We start from the raw sequence: 24,253 nt of genomic DNA on the forward strand, positions 1-24,253 counted from the left end.
ACTCCTTGGCTACAAGGGAGATTCTTCAGTCTTCTTCTTTCGTCGAATGTCGAAGGTCCAGAGTTTCTGTTCAGTTTTGCAGGTTCAGGATAATCTAAAGTCTTGAGGCCCAACTCCCACTCTTATACTAATCTGGGGGGCTGGGATACCTGCTAGGTCACGCCTTATGGGTGGGACCTGGGAGGGGGTGGTTACACCCACTTCCCTTTGTCCAGTTTCGCGCCAGAGCTGGGGCTGGAGAGCCCCAGCGCCGGTTTGAACTGGACTATGCAAGGAACACCTTGTGTGCCCCAGGCATGTCTCATTCCTTTCAGCCCACCCTACCCCAATACACTAAAGGCTGTCTGGGGAGGTGCTAGCACCTCCCCAAGCAGGAAACCTATTGTCCAGGCCTCCCTGGCTGGGATCACTCCCAGCTGCAGGAGGTCAGACTTGTGTCGTGGCAGCAGCATCCATTTTGTGATGCTGAGGCTTTGGTCAGAGGCTAACAGTTGAAGTATGATTTTAACATGTCTTTCCCTCTAGAAGGGGGGAATAATATTCTCATGTCCAGAAATGTCATGGGGGTATTATTCCACAGTGTTAGACACCTTACACGACATGTTTCGATAAAGCCAAACCATAGTTACCATAACCGTCTAAGATTATAAGGCACTTTAAGAGTATATGGTAGGCTATATCATAGAACAGCTATAAGGACATGGTTCCGAAAGCTGCAGACAGGCTCAGCTCATGCTAGAGCACCATCTCACATGTTACCAAGCACTCTGCCTCCAGGATTGTTAAGGCCTGCCATAGGAGTGACTGATAGGTACACATGTGTCTATATATAAGGGTAGATATAGGTATACTATATCTAAGCAAGGGGTGATTACACGACCTTGCCCCAGCTGAGTGATCAGCCAGTTGTGTCTGATTGGAAGGCCAGACCAGGGGTGGCATAATACATGCTGCAGCCCCTGGGAGGCCTAGGGTACACCTATGCCCGGGGTACCTAGGGTACACTGTACAGGGTCCAATAAGGTGATCCTTACCAATTGGTTATGTACCTAGGGTACATGGAGTCCATTTTAAAGAGAGAGCAGACAGCCTGAGACCCTGAATGGCAGGATCTCAGGCCAACTAAGTCGAAAAACCAGCTAGACACTAGGCAAAAAGTTGGGGGTAACCATAGTCAGATATCCACCTTCCTACATATTGTCATCTTATTCAGTTGTTGATTACAAACTTATGTCTGTATGCATTCAGGTGTTTTATGATATTGCTACAGTACTAGTTACTGTAATATGCCAATTGACATTGGTGTGTTGTCATTATACAATAACCTCTGAATAGCAAGACGGCCTACTAAAAAGCATTATGATATAATGAAGTAGCATGTGTCAGGGCTCATCAAATTGTTTGGATGTTTATCACCTGCACACATCAAGTTGTTTAACTTAGGAGGAAATGGTCTGCCCTGACGGCTCATATTTCATCATATACCATATATATACTTTAGGAGACTTGATAAATACACTTTGATTCTTTAACTCACTACTTACTCTTCTCCCTTATGAGTCGTACTTTACATAAACTTACATACTGGCTTTACTCTATCTACCCCCCACCACCCTTTTAGGTTAAGCCTGAGTCAGCACACATGCGCTGCTCGGCGAGACTTGGTGTAGTGGAGTATGGAAGAGAAGCCCCTCCCACTCCCCGCCCATATTTTTCATTGGCTTGCGTCATTGTCCTTCCTAAACGCTGGCTTGCGAGTCGTTATTAGGGTTGTTAGTCCCTCCTTGGTACCGCCTTGTTTGCATTTGTAACCTCCCATAGCAACTGCCTTTTTACTTCGGATGCAACAGGGTATGTCTTATTTAGTCTGTAAGCACTCTATTCTTTAATGTGTTTCTCCTACTGCAGGCACGACATGCTTTCCTCGCCCTGCCCGCTTTCACTTTCAAGCATCTCCGAACAATGGCGGCCACTTCTTTGAAGTGAAATATTTCTGGCATTTACAAGAGTTTTAGCTATTGCAATTGTAAATGACAATAGCTGAAACTCTTGTAAATGCGAGAACTATTGCACTGCAAATGCTTGTTTGATTTGTTTTCCTCCATTTCTCAGAGGTCACACTACTATGGGATTGGGCTTTCTTTCTGTTATACAGACATCTGCTTGACATTTCTCTGTTATTTTACATACATAGTCTTATCATACCTACGGGCTGTTCTCCCAGTCGCCTTACGTATTCGATTGTAATGCTTTTTCATAAACGTTGAGGTGGCTCGGATAACTGTAGCGCACCTATTTTCCTTACACATTTTGGTCTCTTGTACTGCACCACAATTACATGTTACAAGATGGCCATGCCATTTTCTTTGTGGTTTTGGGGGAAGACTAGTCCAGTTTCGATGTCTATTAAGAAGAGTGTTTTAAACGTGAATTGCCATCTCATTTTGGTCTTACATTCAGGACGCAGCATTTGCGGATGGCTTTGTGCAGGTTAGTGGTAGGCTCCTCCCAAGTGTACTTCTTGATTATAAAGATGTCGTTCCAGAGGACACTATGACCTTTCATACTCCCTGCTGATATAATTTGGTTTACTTTGTTGTTTCAGGAGCTTACCAAATCTCCTTCTTGAGAGGTATGGTTTACATATTTGGCTACAGTTTGTTGTTTTAGGCGTTTATCAGATCTCCTTCAAAGGTACGACTGGCATTATACCTTTACCTGGTTTACAGTGTTTTTGTGTACACGGCGTAATGTTTGCAAAATACTAATGCCGGACACTGTTTGTGTTACAATGTATTTTCCTCCTAGCACTTGCAATATCTAACTAACCAATGGAACGGGTTGTGCACATTTAAGTTTCTGCATTATTTCGAGTGAATTTAAATCTGTTTATATGTTGTGGTCTCACTATTTTCTATCTTTTAGGAGCGCATCAGTTGTCCCACCTACTTTGGTTTGGGCAGACCGCATTTCTACATTTCACTGACTGTTTTCTGTTGATTGAATGTTCTCATGCAAGTGTGCTCTTTTACTGCAGGACATATAGCTAGTATCAACATTACTTTTTGTATTTTTCATGCAAATGACTTGTTTTTTACTTTTCCATTTCTACAGCTACTATAAGCAGCATTCGAAAACCTGGATTGTGGAAATTTGGCGGTACTTTGAACACTAAGTTGCAGGAGTCTCTTGACTATTGCATGCACTGTCAGGTGGGTTTACTCGTTACACAATGATCTGCTGACCTATATGGATTTCACACAATGCTTATTGGTACGTTTCTACTTGCTTACTTACCTTATACAGACCCGACTGATACCTGCTCATACTGTGTAATATATTATTATTGGACACACATGGTTATTGACTTCGCCGTAGAGAGGTGGCTGCTCTTCACCAGTGATGGCTTCACACCATTTTGTGTTTTATTATCATCTCTCTACTTATATTATGAGATGCAAAATGTTGTTTACTATGGGTCCACTTTCATTATTTTTCCTTAAACCATTTATCTTCTCAGATACCAATTGGAACATAGAATCAATAAACTTGCTTACATCATTTACTTTCGCGAATAGGACCATAGTAAGCGGTTTGTGTTCTTTTATTTCAAGTTATCAACGTAATTTGGTGATGGGTTTATGCCGCACTTTTACATTTATCAAAGCCATACTTACATCTCAGTGACAGGTTGTCATTGTTCTGTTCACTGTACCCAGCAGCACTGTAACCTATTCATTGTTGTCTTTCATCCTCCTCTTTTCTTACTTTTTGGTCTGTCACTAATACGTATTCGGGAGACCATCTTTTATGCATGGCAACTTACGGGAATTGGAACTTATTCATCTCTTTCTTAGTCGCTACCGTACTCTTAAGTCTATACAGTTCCTGCCATTGATATACCCATTATGATCATGAATATGTGATTTTTGATTGTTTGTTCTTGTAATATAAATTCTTGCAGCCTTGAAGAAGTCACTTGTGTGATGAAACACATGTTGGCTGTGCTTCATGATGTCACCTATCTTGTGTTGTTGAAGATCTCAATTCATATACAATAAATCATATTGGATTAAGCTGAGCGGAATCCTCACTTAATAGACTATTAGATTGCTCATCGGACTGCATCACGAGGGAAATCAGCCTTTATGAGGTTTTTATCTCATTGTATCTTTACCACGCATTTTTAATCTCGCATGTTTTTAAAATGCATTTGCTTTTACAACGTATGCCTTTACCACACATTTGAGGTAAATTTGGGGGTGTCCCCTCACAAATACATTGTTTATATATATATAAATATATATATAAACAATGCGTGGTAATGGCATACGTTGTAAAAGCATATGCAATCTAAAAGAATGCGGGGTAAAAAAAGCGTGGTAAAGGCATGCAGAGTATTTCCCTGCGTTGTTACATCATACAACCCATCACAAGTGCTGTGAAAACTCTTGTGTAACTTTTCTGAAAAAAACACTTTGTGCTTGTGTGCACTTCCCCTAGATGAGTTCCCAAGCCCAAGAGAGATGCAATCACCACCCCTAAAACCTAATGCCACAGAAGCTTTGAAGGCCGATCTACCAAACAATTATGACAGTATTTACCAAACCAGATTGGGGAGAACCTGTTAAAGCAATCGTAACCTAGTCCTCCAGAGAACAGGAAAACCGATTCCACCTGGCCCGAGGAGCTCACTGGAGCGATTGCATACGAAGACGGGCTTGTGGAACCAGAAAAATGCAAGAGGCTATTAGCAAAAGAAGGAACAGGTGGCGGATTGGTAAAAAAACAGAAAAAGAAGGGTTAATTCCGCAGGACCAACTTGTCCAATTCCCACCATTGACTAAATGACAAAGGAGACTACACTACACTAAACAATACAGTCAGAGAGTAGCTCTGTAAAATGATTGTATTTTCTCTCCTCTGAATAAAGCAGACTGACTTATACTTTAAATGCCTTCTGAAACACAGCCAAATATTACACCACCTTTACTGAGAAATGATACTGACAGAGAGAATTCTCTCTAGACAGGCATCTAAACCAATGGTTCTTAATCTTTTGGCTTCTGCGGACCCTCACTTTTAATTATTACTTGAACCCAGGGACCCCACAATCATTTGAATCAAGCGACACCCCCCTCACTGAGTCATTACTAGAAGTCAGGTACCCCACCCTAAGTATTTATGGTGATTTGAACCACAAAGCAATACACATAAAAAATACAGAAACAAGCATTCAGCAAAAAAATACACACCAGATGAAGCATTTTATCGAATTTGCAAACAAATATAAAAGAATTATAAAATATTAGGAAGGTTGGAGCTTTTCTAAATTTAATTTGGACCACTCATTGTCCATACTATACTCTGGTTGATGCACTTGCACTGCTCTCGCAGATCAATCTGAGGATACTAATTTCATTATTAGCCTCCAATTGCAAATTACTTCACAATTAGGGAACATTTTAAAATTTTCCCTTGCAAATTGTTTTTAGGCAGTAGCGGACCCCATGCGTAGGCTTTGAGGACCCCCAGTGGTCCCGGACCACAGGTTAAGAACCACTGATCTAAACCACTTGCAGGGTTGGTTCTTCATTTTGACAAGTGGGCAAGCTCTGGAAGGCTGAAGACACAGATGCCATTCCCTGCTTCATCTCCCCGGAAACTAGTATCAGACCCTAGGGAGTTTGCAGCTGCCTGCCCTTGATTAATTGAAACACCGTCAGCGAGGTGCACTGCCACTTCCATCTCCGACCATTTTGTTGGCTAAGGATTAAATGTGTAATGGAAGTAGAGGTTCCCATTTGAGAAATGATTCTTAACAATAACCCTAAATGCCATGCCAAGTCCTAAGACGGCTGGCCAGAACAACATGCATACTTTCAGTGGCCACCACTCCTCCTGCCGCTGATTGCCGCGCCCTCAAGACTTGGCTGCAGCTCCTACACGTAAAATAAAATGTTAATAAAGTAGATTTATTAGTTGCTTTATTATCATTTTATTTTAAATGTTTTGATCTGCTGGTTCCAGCAGTGGGGAGACGCTCCTCCGCCACCCCTGTCCTATGCAGTTAATTTAGTTATCTATTTATATGCATATTGATCATGAGAACGAGCTACAAGTGAGGCAAGGCCAATATTCTTATCTGGGAAAGCATTCCTAACAGAAACTGGAGAAGTTCTGAATTCAGCAACTTGTTTTGTTTTGGAAGAGGAGGAAGCTAAGGCTTGGTCCTGTGCTGCTTCAGACGCCATTTTGGCAGACTGCTTAGAGCGCTGGGGCTAGCATAGGCTGGGTTAGAGAGGGGCTGCATGGGGCCAAAATGCAGTGTGAGGGGTGGGCAGTCCCTAAAGGACACTCAGAGGCAACAGCAACAAAAAAAAGATTTAAAGATTCATTGACATGGCAGAGAACAACGCTGATTCAATCAACCCAAAACAAAGATAATTACAATTACATTTCTTTTTTAAAAACACCCATAGGATGAACGTGTTTTGGTCGGGATGTGAAAACAAGAATTACTGTATTGCAGAAAAAAAACAATACAAAACAAATCAATTAAAGCTTTGCCGACACGGCATAGAATGAACAGGGAACCGTCATCAAACACAAAGAGAACCCCCCCCCCCAAAAACATAGTGTGCACAAACAAACACAAATGCAGAGAGGAGAAAGGCTACAAGTAATACAGCAATACTACATGGGCGGTAAAAACACACGAAAGGAGGGACATATAAGAACAACAAGCATTGGCATAGCCAATCAGTCTCGCCTTTGGACCCTTATAAGTATTTAGTTATGCAGTACAATATCCTTGGTGCTACAACATCAACTGTTGCATTTCTAAACACTTATAAGGTTCCAAAGGCGAGACCTATTGGCTATGCCAATGCTTGTTTGAAAGTCGAAGTCAGCCGCCTCTGTCTCCAGCTCCCCTGGGTGTATGACAGAAAAATAGAGAGCTTCTCTCTCTCTTTCGCTCACTCTTTTTCTGTCAGATAAAGACAGCGAGTGAATGGAAAGAGAGGGGAAGGGAGTGCAAATGGTTTGACCATATATGCCTTGGCTGCGGTTGCTTCCCTGTCCGGCCACGCCATGTCCCGACAACACAGCACGATGACGAGAGCACTGAATTCATCGCAGTCTAAGAGACTGCACACATTATCTCAACACACATTTCCTTTTCACTTTAACTTTCTCGGAACACAATCGAGTTCAGAGCCTAAGTGCATTTGGAAGAGGCGAGAGTTCTTTCCGTTCTCAGTTTTTTTTTTTTTTTGGAAGAGTCAACAATACTGTTTTTCTATAGGAAACCCTGCCTTCCCTTCTTCCTTCCTACAGCAGTCAATGCTAGGCAAAACTCTGCATTTCAAGAGGCCAGCCCGCCCTCGAGAAGTCTGTTTGGCCTCGTGCTTCTCCCGTGGTGGCCCCCGCACAGCCTGTTGCTCCCTCACACTCTGCTGAATGGGGATGTTGTGATACTGCGTGCCGGGTGTTTGGCTTGCAGCGGGGCTTTCTTCAAACAACACGACCCCTGACAGCCCAGTTGCAGCCCCGGTTGGGATGGCCAGCCCCCACAGGCTCGCTCTCTTTCTTCTCTTTCATCTAGAATGCGGGCCGGGGCCATGGCCCCATCAACAGCTGTTTGGTGAAGCCAACGCCACGCATTTATCATCGTTTCTGCAAATCATACCTGCCCTGAGTAGGCGAGGCTCGCAGGAACCCCTTCACAGGGCCAAAGGATTAGCACAAAACATCACGGAAGCCGCATGGAGGATAACTGCAGAGTTGTGACTGTGGTATGGGAATGCGAATATCTGTTACAACGCTGCCTCTCCTATTAATCTGATTTTAAACAAGCATTTGCAATTTCAATAACAGTGCTTCAGCGCCTCGTCAGGCGTAGTAAGCGCTATATAAATTCAATTTCAATTCAACCAGTAAAATGCATTATTAGTAGAATGAATTATAAAATGGAAATTGACACCTTTAAACTCATGATAAATGAACACGTCAGTGGACCAACTCCGAGACTGAATGGTGTCCGGCCTCCATCCATGGGCATGTTGCTGTTAACGGCCACAAGGTGGCAGCACATCCCTAGTTCTGGATGGGGAAAGCCACCCACAGCGTTTACCTTGCGGGAGCGAGCAGGAGGAGCACCATCTGTTTGAAAGTTAATTACAAACAGATGGTTTGAAAGCTCACTCCCGCAAGGGAATCGCCAAACGTGCATGCGTTGCCATTGAAAGCAATGCAATGCGTGCGTGCACGTTTTTGGCAGAAAAACCGAATCGATTTCAAGAGGCCTCCTTCTATGCAGTGCATGCGTGCTGCGTAGGCGAGACCTAAAAAACCACTTAAAAGCAAGGATTTGCAATGGACACTCAAAGCTAACAACCAAAAGCAATGGGTGGGCTGCAAGCCCACAGAGTAGTTACAGCATGTCTCGAAGAGGCAGCGTATGCGCTACTTAGGCGAGACCTAAATATAAGGGAACTAGCACAGACAGAGCTTAGAGGAAGTCCCAACCAGCACGGACATCCTCAAATGACCCCACCAGGGAATGGACTGACACAACAGTTTTTTCTGTGTACCCACTGCCAGATCATTGATGTATTTTAAACTTCTGGGACATTAATGCCTGGCTCATTCATGTATGTGCTGTCAGGGGCAAGTAAGGCTAAACAATGCCTGGGCCAATGCTCATTACTGCCTGGACTGCTTGTGTGCGGTGGCAGGGGTTGTTAACGTTTATTATTGTCTAGGTCAAAAGTGCTCATTATTGTGAGGAGAAATAAGCATTCATATGAGTATGGACCAATGATGCATGTGCCATCAGGGTCCGCTTATGCTTATTACTGCCTGCGATATAATGCTCATTAATGTCTCTAATAATTAATATTAATTACAGTGTGGGGCCTTCATGTGAGGACTACTAATGCTCAATACTTTCTTAGGACAGTCAAATGCCATAAGACAAGCTGCCACCTAAGTTGGGACAAAACCCATTTTCTCATCACTAAAAACTGCTTTGAGGTATAATGGTCCTGAGGACTGTAGCAGACTCTGACGTAAAGGATTATTTCATTAATCCTACTCTAGAGTTCTAGGTATATTCTATGACATTTTTATCTTGAATATCTGAAAACTAGTAAAATACACTCTTTTGGGCTCAATGAAGTCAAAATTTGCTTGCAGGGAGAACCCCTAATACCCCTGTGACAGATTGTATTTTGCTAATTATCCTCACCCGAAGCAATATACAGTTTAGATAAACATTTTTGTCAGGGCTGTTTTAAGTGCCCCGTCCAGCTCTTACTACTCTATAAAATATCCTCTATCAGAATAAGCAGGAGATAACAAATTGACAGCCTCACTCATAGCCTCATCGTCACCATCAATCAGGGAATGGATGCTCAATTCCTGAAGCATCTAAATCTGAACCCAAGGATCACCACCAGGCGGGAACATCTGTCTTGAAGTAACCATGGGCATCTGAAGAAATTCCTTTTTTAAAAATCCTCAGGATAAACCCTAGACCTTCTCAATACATTATCAGTCACTGGAGTCTGACAAACAGAGCAGGTTTATCCAATGGTAAGCTTGAGGTTGCACACAGAGCCAGTCCTGGCTCCGCTTCTAGTGAAGACTTTGAAACCACTGACTTCATCTTTAAATGATTTGGTCAAAGCTGACCACTTCATTTCGAGGTTGATCAAATCAAATGCCATCCCTCTACCATAATAGCTGCAAAGAGGACTACAGAGGGCTCTTACTTCGCAAAAGAGAACAACACAGTGTCTTAAAAACCTGAAGAGGTGATGCCCCAGGTGTGAAGAAACTCATCGCCGACCTCATCATTTAGGAAACTATTCAGACTATGACGACTCCAAATGATTCGTGGCAGTCACTCTTCTATTCTTATGTTCCATTTGAAAGGAAGAGAAAGACCTCCTGTGCTTTCTATGTTTTAGGTGTGTTCTCTCTTTGAACTTCGCCTCCAAAGGAAATCTGGAGTTTAATTTGAGAGATGCCGACAGAAACATTGCCTCTCATTCCCTCAGTGCTTTTGATTGCATCCGAGCACATGTGTTACATGTAGCAATGTTGTAAGTGCGGCGCAAGCTACTGAGACAGTGACTCACAGTGACATCGGCTCCAAGAGCAAAACTTAAATCCAGAAGATTTTAGCACAAACAGACTCCAAAACACTTATTTTCAATGAGATGGGGGTGCACCAGGAGAATGAAGTCCAGAAATCATTGAGTAATGTCAGTAAAGTTCTTTATTTCAATTCTCACAAATTGCATCAGAAGTATGTACGGCTCAGCCAACGCGTTTCATTACCTCACTGGGAACTTCATCAGGGCTCAAAGATAATAAGAATAAGAATCAGAAGCTCCAACCAGCCCAACTGAAGGTTCAGTAGCAGCACATGATGTAGGAACTCCCCGTTGCACTTGCAAAACCAAAGATCCTGTGTTCAAGCATCTGTAGTGTCAAAAAGGTCGAATTCAGAAAATCATGCGGTCAGTCCGAATATCATAGTCCAGTGCATTTTGCTGGGACACTCTGAAAGGTTTGCAGTTATAATAAGTCCTGCATAAGAAGACCTGTGATGTCAAAAGGCCGAATTTAGGAGTTCATGCAGTCAGTCCGAATATCATAGTCCAGTGTATTATACTGGAACACTCTGCAGGGTTTGCAGGTATAATAAATCCTGCATAGGAAGATCGTAATCAAAGTACGTCCGGTCGGCACTACAAGAAAGGTGATGAAAACTTAACAGCTTCAGATCCGCTTGTGTTGAGCATGCATAAAAATGAAACTATTTCATCGTTGTTGATCATGTATTTATTGAACAGGGCAGCATAAACCATAGAGCCTCATATATCTGCAATGACAATATATTTCCCCACTTGAAGCCAATGGGGGGGCACTGCTAACAAACACAACTTTGGATACAGAAGGCGATGCGAGCGCAGATTAATACAGAATAATTTCCTTTTTGTGTGTTCAAGTTAGCATAAGTATCTGGCCGAATCCAAGATGGTGGGGGCCCTTAATTGCCAGGTACGGAACACTCTGGAGGCCAATAGGCCGTTGATTTGGTGTATGATGCAATACCTTGTTACAACTGTGCTGTCTTTCTGTAAAATAATTATTACTGTTTGCATTGCTGCGTACAAAGTAAATGTCCTCCATGTGCTTGTTAATGTTTGCAATACTCATTGGATGTTTTCGTATACAATAAAAACCAAAATAAAAATATTGAAAAAACTTGTTTTAGCATTAGTAGGACGCAAAACAAATTTACTGGGCCTGCTGGTCTGGTTGCACTGACAGCTAAAGAAGCATGGGTTTTTAAAAGTATAATGGAAAGCTTTCTATGTGCATGTATTTCTCTCGACTCAAAAAATGGGGCTTCTGTTACTGACAAGAGAGAAAACAAAATCCTAACAGGTGTGTCTGACCTACATCGTGAGCACAGTCAACGGGACTGTCTCATGTTGCCCTCACACATCCCCACAAACTATCCTTTACTAAGTCGACCACCCTGTCAGAAACATGGCGACAAATCACTAAGTGAGAGACCAGAGTGAGGCCTCCACCTCACGACTATAGGGCACTTTCCCCGTATAGTTGCTGCGCACTGACTACCAGGGTTCCTTTCAAACCTCTAGGGTAGCATTTGCCTGTTATAGGTTTTTATCTCTGACAGGGCGGTCAACTTATCAAAGGATAGTTTGTGACCTCCCCTATCAGTTTTAACCCACAACCGCGTTTCACTACTCCATCACACCAATCACCTCACTTGCACGCATCATACGACATCTCTTAAAAAGATCTCCGCCAAAGTGACCCTTTGAGGGACACGTAGGGCATTGCAAAGCTGGCCCGACGAGGAGTACCGCCCTATGATGAAGCATGACATCCCCTTGGGGATGTGTGAGGGCAACATGAGACAGTCTCGTTGACTGTGCTCATGATGTAGGTCAGACACACCTGTTAGGATTTTTTTTTCTCTTCTCAGGAACAGAAGACCCATTTTGTGAGTCGTTGATCTACCCATAGGAGCACGGGCTCAGGACCTTCTAAACTAGCTCCGAGTACACCCCCTCCCCTCTGTGCCACAGAGAGGAAATTTTTTGAAACATGTATTTCTCTCTACAGTACCTCTCAGACAAAAATGTGATCTCTTCTGTAGTGCTGTTTATTCATGTCGTATCAAACAAAAGTACTTAAAAGATAGCCTGCCGAAGAGGTTCATGCACTGTTACAAATGTTCAAGGCTGTTCCTGTTCACAGCCACAACAGTTTGCCTTTTCACTTTATTAAGTTTATTATTGAATCATTTTATATGGTTTCCTTTTGAATTCAAGGTAAAGGGACTTCGTTTTGGGAGGGGTTCTAGAACAGCCTTTTAATCATGAAATAATTTTAAAAATGTTAATTGACTTCTGTCAATATATTTTAATTAGTACAGCCATGATGCCATCTAACACCATTCAAATGGCCAAGATTAAAAAGCCAGTGCAAATGCAGTTTGAAATAATAACTGCTAAAGTCCAAAAAATAAGGTCTACATGTTTCAGCCCTTAGATCAACCTTGATCCAGGCTTTCGTCAGGACCTAAAAAACGTTTGCTACTGCAATCAATGTGTAAGTGACAAAACCAAAGAATAAACGAAGATGGTTATTATAATACCACCTACATTACCCTGGAATTTCCAGAAACTCTCGGAATAATTTCAAAAATGTTAATTGGCTTCTGTCAATGTATCTTAATTAGTACAGTTGTGATGCCATCTAACACCATGCAAATGGCCATGATCCTCTACTGTCTAGAAACTATAAAATGTGCTGTGTTTGGGAGATGTGCCAGACTCCTATCGAGCTAGTCCTTATGATGGTCTGCAATTTCACTTCATACTTGGAATATTTGCCTGAGCTTTTTGCCTATTCTTAGGAGGCCAGTGTCATGTTAGCGCTCTTACTGTTTCCATATTAAGACTTTCCGCTCGATTTATGATATTAATGTTGATTTGAATTGACCAACCATTTGTCCTTTTTGTCTTCTGTAAGGATTCTTAATTTTTAAATAACTTTCTTGGTTTGGAATGCGAGTCTTGTCCTACATGGGTTTTCCTGTTTGGATTTTCCTTTATTTGCCCAGGGCCCTTGCCCTTTGGCACTCACATGGCCTGATCTGTCCAATTGTCCCTTTCATTAGTAGAAAGCGACAGCGCTTGGGGATGTTAACATAAGGAAGCTGCAGGATTGGAAGCCATTAAAAAATAATATTCAGGGTAAGTTTGAGGATTCCAACTGTGAGAATCCAGATTTCAGGTCTTAGGCTGTAGATGCATGCCATGACACTTTAGAATACAAATAAGGACCCAGGGAGTAAATATAAGGTATCCAATCATAAAAATGAGAATTCATAATGAAAATACTTGTGGAAATGAGAATCCAAAGTATCAGGAAAAACTGCAAGATGCACCAAGGACTTTTGCAGTTTACAGCCCTTTTGCAAGTAGTTATAAAGTTCTTTTCAACCTATAAAATGGGTTTTGCAACCCTTTCCAAATCATGTATAAGAGGGCAAATGGAGGGTTATTACCCTGCTGTTTTTGAATTGGAGAGGAATGCATCAGTTGTTTGTGACTGCAGTTGGGGTCACAACTCATTGATGAGTTATTAACCCCTGCACTGGAGTGGTTACTGATTCGCAAAGGGGAAAGTGTCCCCTTTCCCTCTTATAAAGTCGGTCTGCAGCCTTGGGAGGGAGTAGGCATCATACACAGCTACCGCCCAATCTCCTTGTTGGATTCTCTGGGTAAAGTTGCAGGTAGGATCATCTTGGAGCGTCTCCATCAGTGGGCGGAGGACGGCGGGATACTTTCGGATATCCAGTTTGGATTCCGTGAGGGTCGGGGGACAGTTGAACAGGCCCTGAATCTAACCCTGCTCCTGGAGAAATACGTATGTGCAAAAGCAGGTAGTGTCCACATGGTTAACGTGGATCTGTCCGCTGCTTTTGACTGCGTTTACCATGCTAAATTGTAGTCAGTACTGTTGGATATGGGGGTGGAACTACCTATAGTAAATTTTCTGCGTGAAATGTACACAAATGCATCAGCAAGGGTGAGGTACGGGGCAAATGGGGAGTTATCGGCGCCGTTCAAAGTGGAGAGGGGTGTGAGACAGGGATGTGTCCTGGCTCCCTTTCTCTTCACGCTTTACACCAACGGCCTGGAGCAGGCCATGTTGAACGGGAGCCAGGACCTTCCCCAAGTTAACAACCGTCCGATTCCGGCGTTGCTCTATGCGGATGACGCCGTGATATTGGCACGCACCCCCCTAGAACTTCAGAAGGCCCTAAACAGGTATTCCCATTTTATGGGAGAGCTGAATCTACGCATCAACATCAAAAAGACTTTTGTTATGAGTGTAGGTTTGGCGAAACTAAGGTCAAAGAGTATATTTCTATATAATGAGAAGTTGGATGTAACAGCACAATAGGGGGCATTACTATTGACCACAAGTTAAATTGGTCCCCCGCAATAGAGTCTAGAAAATTTCATCTAGTAAGAACTACCATGGCTCTTGTGAACTTCTCGAAAAAATTGGGCAGAAGACCACCAGCAGAGCTCATAAAGATATACAGAGCTAAGTGTCAGTCAGTAGTATTATACGGAGCAGGAGTGTGGGGGTATGCAAATATTAAAAACTTACAAATGGCAGAAAATTCATTCTTCCGCTTCCTCTTAGCGGTGCCCAAAAGCACATCTACCTTTGCATGCCACACAGAACTGGGAATCCCATATTTAACGGACCTAGTAAAAATTCAGCCACTTATTCTTTGGCATCGTATATGGTCCGGGTATAAAAATACACTCACCCAGCAAATTATTGTAGATTGTATGGCTTTAGATCACTCACTTAAAATTGGATGGTTGGCTTATATTAAAGGGTTCTCACTTGATTTGGGATTGGAAAAATACTATTTGGCCCCCGCTACAATCCGGTCACTATCTAGAAAGGCATTACAGGCGCTTTCACTTGCCCATTTAGAAGAAATTCGATTAACGAAAGAAGCCTTTAAACCATCTGTGCAACATTGTGTTGCTGTCCAAACAACCTTATCAATTCAGCCATACTTAACCTATGATCTTACCACTTTTGAGAGATTTCTCTTAATAAGATTTAGGTTGAATATTTTCCATCGTCTGGTTGCTTTTCCGGAAAGGAACAAATGGGCTACAGTACCATCAATGTGCCCGTGTGACGAGACCTCAATTCAGACCACTATTCATACCTTTTTCTTCTGTAAATTCTACAGAGAGCATAGAAAGATCTGGCTAATCCCGCTATTAAAACATGTTGGAATAAGACAATGCCGTCCGGCTATGTTATTGTTACAATCATTGGGTGAGGATTGGATGTCGAAGTGCATAGTTAAATTTCTGAAATGCATCTTCGGACATCGACTACATTTGTAAATGTGCCCACTCTAGGGTAACCTATCTGAGCAAAGCGATAGTGTTATCTCGCTACTATATTGTACATATTAGCAATGAACTTTTGCTGACACTAGAAATATAACATGGTGAAGCAATTAAGCGATTTTTACGTTTTTTTATAAGGAAAATTGGAAATAGCATTTTTATATTTATATTTTTATAAATTGTCAGTATTGTCAATAAAATTGTTATGAATTGTAAATGTTTTTTGTGATTGCTTTTATGGTTTTCTATCTGTTAAAAACCGAATAAAGAAATACTTGACAGTGCCGCTGCCTGCTCCACCCAATATTCCCACACAAAAAAAACGTTCTTCTTTTTTTTTTTTAAAGGAGCACATGTTCCTTAGAATATGGGCTACATAAGAAATAGAATGTAAAAAAACTTTACAGTTTGGGAATGCAAACACAGAGATTGTGGTATGCTATTCCTTGCAAGCCACCATCCCTGTTATTTTAGTGGTTATTGTGGCCTGCCTAAGTAATATCCATTAGGCAGGGCATTCTGCAACCCCCTGCAACTGAATACAGTGTGAAGGGACCTACATAACATATCATTGTTAGCCACTCCTGCACAAAAACAAATATAATTATGTTAACTTTAAACATTTTAGAAATGTAATGCAATAAACACCCTCCAAAGAAGGCTAACTATTTTCTTGAAAACAATTCTAGTGTTTTTTTATAGGAAATACAAATTCTTTGTTTTTTGTTGATATATGGACAGATTGTAACAACCATACTTATGCATAACTATCATATGCATGGACTTCCATCAATAGACCATGCATGGCCGCATTTAAGTCAAGAAGGCATATGATCTGTCAGGTGTAACCATTATGCCAGTAGCAGCATCATTCTAAGACTTGGATCCATCATGTCAAGGATACTCACAATAAGCCAGGAATTATCGCCATTATGATTGGATGCGAACTAAACTGGAGGGCAGTACAATGAGGTCTTCAATAATACATGAATTGCCACATTGTATGTCGCAAGCATTATACTAGGGACAGGGACCACTGAACCAAAGATGCTCACAAGAGTTTAGGAACTGCCACCACTCTACTGAGGCTACGACTAGTCCGGGAGTGGGTGCTACTGTGCAAAAGATGCCCACAATATATCGACCCCGGCTCTCATGACCCCATGAAAGATTTCAGGCTGACTCACTTTGCTGATATCACTTTAAAAGTCTACCAGATTCCACTGATGGTAAACTGTAAACATGCTCCTCTCAAGGGAGAGTAATTTAACCCCTCCCTAAAATACCTCTCCATGCAAGAACGTTTGCCTCAACACCAACAGCGCAGTCCTCAGTGCCTTGGATTATTGTCCAGCTAAAGGATTCCCAGTACGTCCTATTGTAATAACTTGGGACATTATATACCCACTCTTAAATATTCACCTGATTTACTTAAATCCTTATAGTATTTTACTATCCATTTCAGTAACTTTAGGATCTTATATGCAACTATCGCAACTTCATCCTCTGCAGAGTAACAGTCTCACCTTACATCCCGGACGGAGGCCAAGGGCTGCATACCATGCATTGTGTCGCGCAGTCCATAGCTTGTTTCTGGATTCTTGATTCTTGGCGTAAGTAAATTCAGAGCCTCCATTTAGCTGAATGATCTCTTCTGCATGAGCGAGATATGCCACAGAATTCCATACATTTCATTAAAAAAAGGAAAGATCTGTGTTAGAAATAGTAAGGAAGAGTCTAATGTCACAAGACAATTGTTGGAGAAAAAGTGAATATGAGCGGTAGATACATGCTCAAGAACCCAACTATTAGACACATTCAGGGGCTACTCTTATACCTTATTGGGGTTCTCAGTTCAGCCATGTATAAAAAGTCCTACTACTATTCCATATTAGAGATCATATCAACATTTCATAATCATATGTCCTTACAATGCTCTGTTGCTGTGTTGCTCATTCTGACACAGATGTTTAAGAGATCCTTCAAGCCATCATGAGATCCCAGAACAGATGTGTACGCGCTCCTGCAAGTCCATGCTACGATTCTACTAACTAACATATAAGGAACCCTCATTTATTGTTAGTCCCGGTAAGTGTATGGAGTATGATGAGCTACACTCTCTGTCAATTTCACTTGTTCTGCCTTCCATTTAGATACCTGGGGGAGCGTCAGAGGATTTTCAATTAACTGCTATGTATCTTTCGGCCAGCAGGAGCACCATGTCAATACATTGGCATTTCATCTTCTTATGCATAGGCCTGGGCATTAGAGCCAATCAAAGATTTTAGGTTTTAGTGCTAAGTTATTTGAGGTAATGGAAACAGCCCATGCAAGATGGTGTTTGCCGGTACATATATGCAGCAGGACACGGCCATACCATATGTAGAAAGCCTACCTCTGCTTACCTACAGCCATGACATTGATCTAATGCTTTAGGTTATAACTATTGATCCTCTGTGACGTGTGGAATAAGTGTGGCCTAACACATGAAATCATTTTATTTTAAATATGTTTGAAAGATTACAGTAGGGGATTTAATACTGTACGCCATTCTGCATCACTTGGTTCTCCACCAGTATCTATAATCCACAACTTTCTCAGAGGTTCTAACAATATGTTTTCACCAGCATCTTTCCATACACATTGTAATGGCTTTTAGACTATGTGCACAGCTCAAGCACTCCCAAATATTTACCAATGCTCTCACAGTTGCTCTACATATATCAAAAATTGCCATTTGAGGCCTCAGTATCAAACACGTCACCAATTTTCAGGATCCACACTTTTGACCATTTAGTAGTGTTTACAACCATCATCATCTCTCTAAACTTTGGATATGTCTGATGGAAGCCATTCCAGGGCCAGAGCGGGTAAGGCAATGTTGTCAACAGTATATGCAAGTGCCCACCAACCTAGTCTGAATTATTCATCACTTTGTTGAAAAAAAAAATGTCCTGGGGAATATTCCAGTGAGTTCAGATAATAAATAATGTGTCACCTACCTGCACCTGCCTACAACCACCACATGTTTACTTGGAGGTGCATCGCCGGGTTATATTGCTTATAGTCTACCATGCACAATCCACCATCAGTGAGCGGCAGCTGCAATTTATGCATTTCTACTTCTGCCACCCTACCAAATTAAACTGATTACAATTGAGTTTAATGCTCTAAAAATCTTTAGGGTTAATTTTGCAAGCACATTTACAAATTCCTCATGGAAAGCAAATGAGCAGGACCATCTTGGAGAGTTAAGTGTGACCCATCACCAAGAGTGGGAACTTCTTCCAGAAGACCACTATGATTTGTGAAGGAGATATGGTCTTATCGACATTTCCAACAATAATCTTCATCATATCAATATATATTTGCACCCCTAAATTATACCTAAAAGGTTCCATTTCCAATTTGAGTGGAGTTTTGGGTAGGTCTGATTCACCCAATTCTGCAATCAACCCTAGTGGGAACAGACAGGATTTATCTATGGTAACTTCAGACCTCACAAATAGATACAGGACTCCAGCATCGATAGACCATGTGGAAGGTCGTCAGTGACACTACGAAGATAAAAAAGAACCAAATTCATTGAAATAGCATGTTCATACTTTTGTAGTTCAATGCCCGTTAGCCTCTTCCTTAACATTGTAGCCACTGGCTCCACGTGCAAAGCGAACAAGAGCGTCGACAATGGACATCTCTGTCATGTTCTCCTCTGTATCAGGAGGGGTTATTAAATTACTTAACCATTTCAAACTCAAGCCATTGGGTTTGCAAGTAGGGCATTGATCCAGCTCCCCCAGTCATTTCCAACTTCCATTTCTTTGAGAGCCATAAATGAATATTCCCATCTCAAGGAATCAAATGCTTCAAGTGCACTGTAATCCCACAATCTCAATCTCTCTATTGCTTTATGGTTTAAATCTTTTTTTTATTGAGTTTTGCTATCAGAACAGTAGCTGCCACCTACATCCAGTGGCTGGTGAGGAAAGACATTATAGGAATGTTTAAAGAGGAGTAAGAAAGCTATAGTTGTAGGTCAAAAGAAGGCAATAGAAGAGGGAGCTAACGATGGCCTAGAGTTTGGGGAGCAAAGCGTGTCCTTCCTGTGATCAAATCTGCTGCTGTGAGGCGCGACTATTAGTCATGTGGGGGGTCCGGGGTGAGTCAGAATACCCGTAGATATTTCTGGCATCTGAGTTCAGTGAACTCAGTGGACAGGAACTCTAAAGTGGATCCCCGTGTTTTGTCAAAGCGGTGAAGCTTATGTGCAACACTTGCTGTTATCTTTTCCATGCCAATCACCTCCCGTAGTTTATGTAGCCATTCTAACCTGGTTGAGACTTCATCTGTTACCCATTTAGAGAGTATCACCTGCTTGGCAGCACCCAGTGCCAATGTAATAGCTCTTAAACCCGGCATGATCCTAGAGGGTAAGTTAAGGCGTTGGGGAGACCAAGGAGTATGTAGCTAGGGAATCTTGTTATGTCCGTATCATAGGCAGCATTTATGTCGGGTAGTATTGAGTCCCGGAAGGGTTGTTTCTTCGGGCTTTGCCATAGCACATGTGTCAAATTGCCCACCTGGCCGCAGTGGCACCAGCATCGGGCATCTCCCCCGGGCTTCCAGGGTGCCACCCAGTCGGGGGTGTGATACCAGTAATGTGCTATCTTGAGAAACATCTCTTTTCAAGCAGTGCTGCAAGAGGAGGCCCTAGCTCTGTGTTTATGTCATGCTATTCTTTATGGGAGAACTCTTGTTCGTACTCCGACTCTCATCTTCGCTGCGTGGGTGTCTTTACTCGCTGTGTGGGTGCAAGAAAAAACAAGTATATATCGGAAAGCAGCCATTTGTCCGATCGTCGGGTTATGAGCAATTTTGCAAATTTTGTTAAGGGGTGGCTTGAATGCGGGCAAACGTGTGGCTGCGTGACCCAGTGCCATACGGCCATGTATTGCTAGTAAGTTGTTTTAAGTAAGCCATAGTTGGCAGAAAATTGGGAAAAAGCCATTATCCCCTCTACATCGAAGAGATCGCCCACCCTTTGGCCAGTTGGCTTCCTGTCATTTGAGGTAATCCTGTCCTGTCTGGGTGGGAGAGAATTCTGGGTGACCTATAAAGGGGGTCAGGAGGGACATAGGGGTAGATAGACCATGGGGCATCTGAACCCTGTCCCATACATTCATCGTAGCTCGCAGGACACATGAAATGTAGACCCCGGCAGGGCGGTGTCGTTTGGGAAGCCAGGGTACTTTCCACACGTGTATGCCAGCTATTACGCGATCGATAAAGCACCAGTGTTTTTCCGAAGAAAGTTTATACCATTCGATCATGTAGTGCAGTTGGGCCACATGGTAATACCATTTTAAGTGTGGAACACCTAGCGCTCTGTCTTCCTGTTTCAAGTACGTTTGGAGGTGCGCCATTCGGGCCCGCTTTCCGCTCCAGACAAAGTCCACCAACAAGTGTTGCATTTTAGCCAGTGTTTGAGGGGGGTTGCAGCGGCAGAGTCTGCATTACATACAGGATGCAGGGGAGAAATGTCATGTTGAGAGCGGCCAGCCTGTCTAGCCAGGATAGTGTGAGCCTTCTCCAGTTCTGAAGCTCTTACCGAATATTGGTCAATGGGGCACTATAGTTTTCACGTATCGTACGTTCAACCATAGAGAATATCTGTAGACCCGGATAGGTAGCGCCCGTTGGAGCCCAACCAAACTGGCACAGACACTGTCGTGCAAGATACTCCACACAAGCTCTCTTGTGTTCCAGGTCCTGAGGAGAACCCCGTCCAAGGTCCAATAGGGGTACGAAACGCGTTGACCTTTTTTCTCTGTCCAAACAAACGAATTAGAAAATTGAATATCAGGCTAACCTTCTTTCATGCCCTTGTGTGATAAAAGAGTCTGAATATTCATGAATAGTATTACTGTGGTTACCTGAATATTATGCAGTTTGGCCAGTGCCCTGAACGGGATTGTGTTTTTCCAAAACTTAAAGATTGGTTTCCAATAATTTCCCAACCTCCTCTTTTGGGTTTCTTTTCTTTTTCTCCTTTTCACCTCATTTGTGTCACTCTTCCATGTGTTATGAAAGTTTGGAACCTCAGCTTGCTCATGTATTAAGTTTCTCTTTTTGTTAAATGTGAAGTCTAGTGTTGTAACATATAAGTGAATTAAGGTTAATGTGTTACATATATATGTGTGGAATTTTTATGTGGTCTACGTAAAATCGTTCAACTGTTCATTGAATTATTAACATGAACTGATAAAGTTTTGATGAAATTGAATTCGAAAACTTTTTACCAAACAAAAATGAAAAAATTGTTTTTTCCGTCACTACGAGTGTCACGTGTGATTGGTTGAAGGAATTAATATAGTAAGCATCAGTACTGGCAATCGTGTTGTTGTTAGATTCAATTGTTTTCAGGCGTTGTTAAGTTGGCGGCGGTTATGGACCACGCTTGTGCGGCAATGTACCGCTTCCATCTCTTTGACCTGGCTGTCTAAATGTCCTCGTTTGTCCCTTCTATCCCGGTTCAGCTTGGCCGCTATTGCAAGAAACTGGCCTCGGATGACTGCCTTCAGAGTGTCCCATGCAGGAGGACAGGGCTAAGACCATCATCCTTAGAGTCCAAGAAGGCTTGTATGGCCTTTTGTACCTCTTTGATATTCGTGTCATATGTAAGCAATTTGTGGTCAAGCCTCCACATCCTCTGCCTATTGCAGTCTCCCCCCAATTGCCAGGTGAGAGTGATAGGGGAATGATCCGAAAGTGATTCCGTCTCAATTGCAGTGTCTAGTATTTCCAATGTGGCGCGCAGGGACTTCAGAAAGAGATCCAAACGGGCATAGGTCTGGTGTGCTGCTGAGAAGAAATTGTAGTCCCGGGTAGTAGGGTTGCGCCGTCGCCAGATGTCCACCAACCCTACCTCGGTCAGCCATTGTTTCATAGAGTCCAAGAGTGCCCCCGAGCGTCCCACCCTCTGCGTGGATCTATTTAGTGTAGTCGTGTACTATGTTGTAGTCACCCCCCGCTATAAGGTTTTCATCCTGGGTTTCCGGGATGGTGCTCAAGTCTTCCCTGAGGAAAGTCTCTTGGTGATAATTTGGGCCATATTAGGATGCAAGTGTATAGGTGTTTGTCCCTCACTGCCACTCTTAACAACAGCATCCTCGTGGGTATCTCTGCTGGAGTGTTTAGTATCTTACTGGGGAAGTGTGTTGCGAATAGGATAGCCACCCCTGCTCTCTTCCCTGACATAGAGGAGAAAAATCGGCGGTCGAACCATCTTGACCGGAGGCGTTTCCATTCAGTGCTTTCTAGGTGAGTTTCTTGCAAGAAACATATGCCACAGCGGGAGTCCCTAAGTTGAGCTAGGAGTGCGCACCGTTTTACAGGTGAGTTAAGGCTTCGTGCATTGAGGCTCAATATCGAAATGCTAAGGAGAGCCATCGAGGTAACCTTGGAGGTGAGTGTGCTATGGGATAGACCCTCTTCCCCTTAAAGAACGGGAGGCTGTTCACTTGTGTCCTACCGCAGGGGGGGCAGCCACATGTCCCCAGGAGATGAGGGAAGATGTACGCCCAGTCCAGCCCGTGTGGTGTCCCCAACTGAGTATTGTGTGAAGAGGGGCAGATCCCTCACATGTCAGCAATGATCTCATGCGTGTGGCGTGCCCTGTATCCACCCAGCCGCATCCCCTGTTAATTGGATTAGGTCCTGGGGCTGGAGCAATTACAAAGGGCTTCCCGGGACTCCCTCGTTTCCCCCCTCTGGTCATAGTGAAGCAGGTAGATCTCACATACCTCAGATCTTCAAAAGGCTCCAATCAGCTCTCAATCGCTATCTGAGAGAAAAGTGCATCGAAGGGGTGCAAGAAATAGTAAAAGAGCAAGAAATCAAGAGGGTGATCGAAATTTCAACAACAAAGAAACAGCCCGTAAGTGGGCAACAATGTCAATGTAGTGTAAAGGCCCGTATAACAGGCAACAGTGTACATCCATAATCAGGAACTGGTGGTACAGGGCAGGCTCCGCCTGTGGTGGTCGATCTCATGAGCCCTTCCGGAATCTGTGGGTGTCCGGCAAGAAGAGGCAGCACGGCCATTCTCACTTGAGGGTGTGGTTATTCTTTCGAGTACTCTTCCCTGTTGTCTCGGTGCTACAGCTTTCTAATGAGGGCATCTCGCTCCTTTTGGCTTTCCATTTCTGAGGGTCGTGAGCATGAATCCTTCCTGGTGCGGCGTCTCCCTCTCGACTTCGGTGTCCGCTCCATCACTGCTTCTCCGGTTGGTCGATCCGCTTTCCCTCCGGTGCCCAGGTCGATTTCCAGTGCAGCCTGTGCTTCCTTCAGGGATCGCACTGCATGTGTTTCTTTATTCCATACGAATATCAACCTGAAGGGATGACCCCCACCAGTATCAGACTTCTTGCTCTTGGAGATAGTTGGTGACAGATCGAGAGCTCTGCGTCTCTGCAACGTGAAGGGTAGAGGACTTAGTATATGCCCACTTGTAGTCCTTCAAAGTAGATAACCGCCTTATCTCGGGTAGCAGCCATGATGAGTTCCTTTTGCCTATAGGAGTGAAGGCAAGTGAGTATATCCTGTGGCTGGGCTGGGCTCGTCGCCGGATGGCCTGCTTGATGTGTGCGATCAAGGACGATCTCCCCATCACCCAATGCTGAGGCAACGTGCCAAAAAAGCCGGCCACAAAGTCCTCCAGCTTTATAGCGTCTGCTCGA

The 24,253-nt window shown here is 43.1% G+C and overlaps 1 protein-coding gene across 1 annotated transcript in view; it reads right to left on the reverse strand.

The window, feature by feature from the left end:
* Window positions 1-24,253, reverse strand: part of LDHD (lactate dehydrogenase D) — a 521,655-nt gene that overhangs the window by 124,507 nt on the left and 372,895 nt on the right. Inside the window, exon 8 of the mRNA XM_085638586.1 lies at window positions 17,042-17,169. Coding sequence (XP_085494712.1) covers window positions 17,042-17,169 — 128 coding nt within the window. The remainder of the gene's footprint in view (window positions 1-17,041; window positions 17,170-24,253) is intronic.

This window comes from Triturus cristatus, chromosome 12 (genome assembly GCF_964204655.1).
Source record: "Triturus cristatus chromosome 12, aTriCri1.1, whole genome shotgun sequence".
Classification (NCBI taxonomy): domain Eukaryota; kingdom Metazoa; phylum Chordata; class Amphibia; order Caudata; family Salamandridae; genus Triturus; species Triturus cristatus.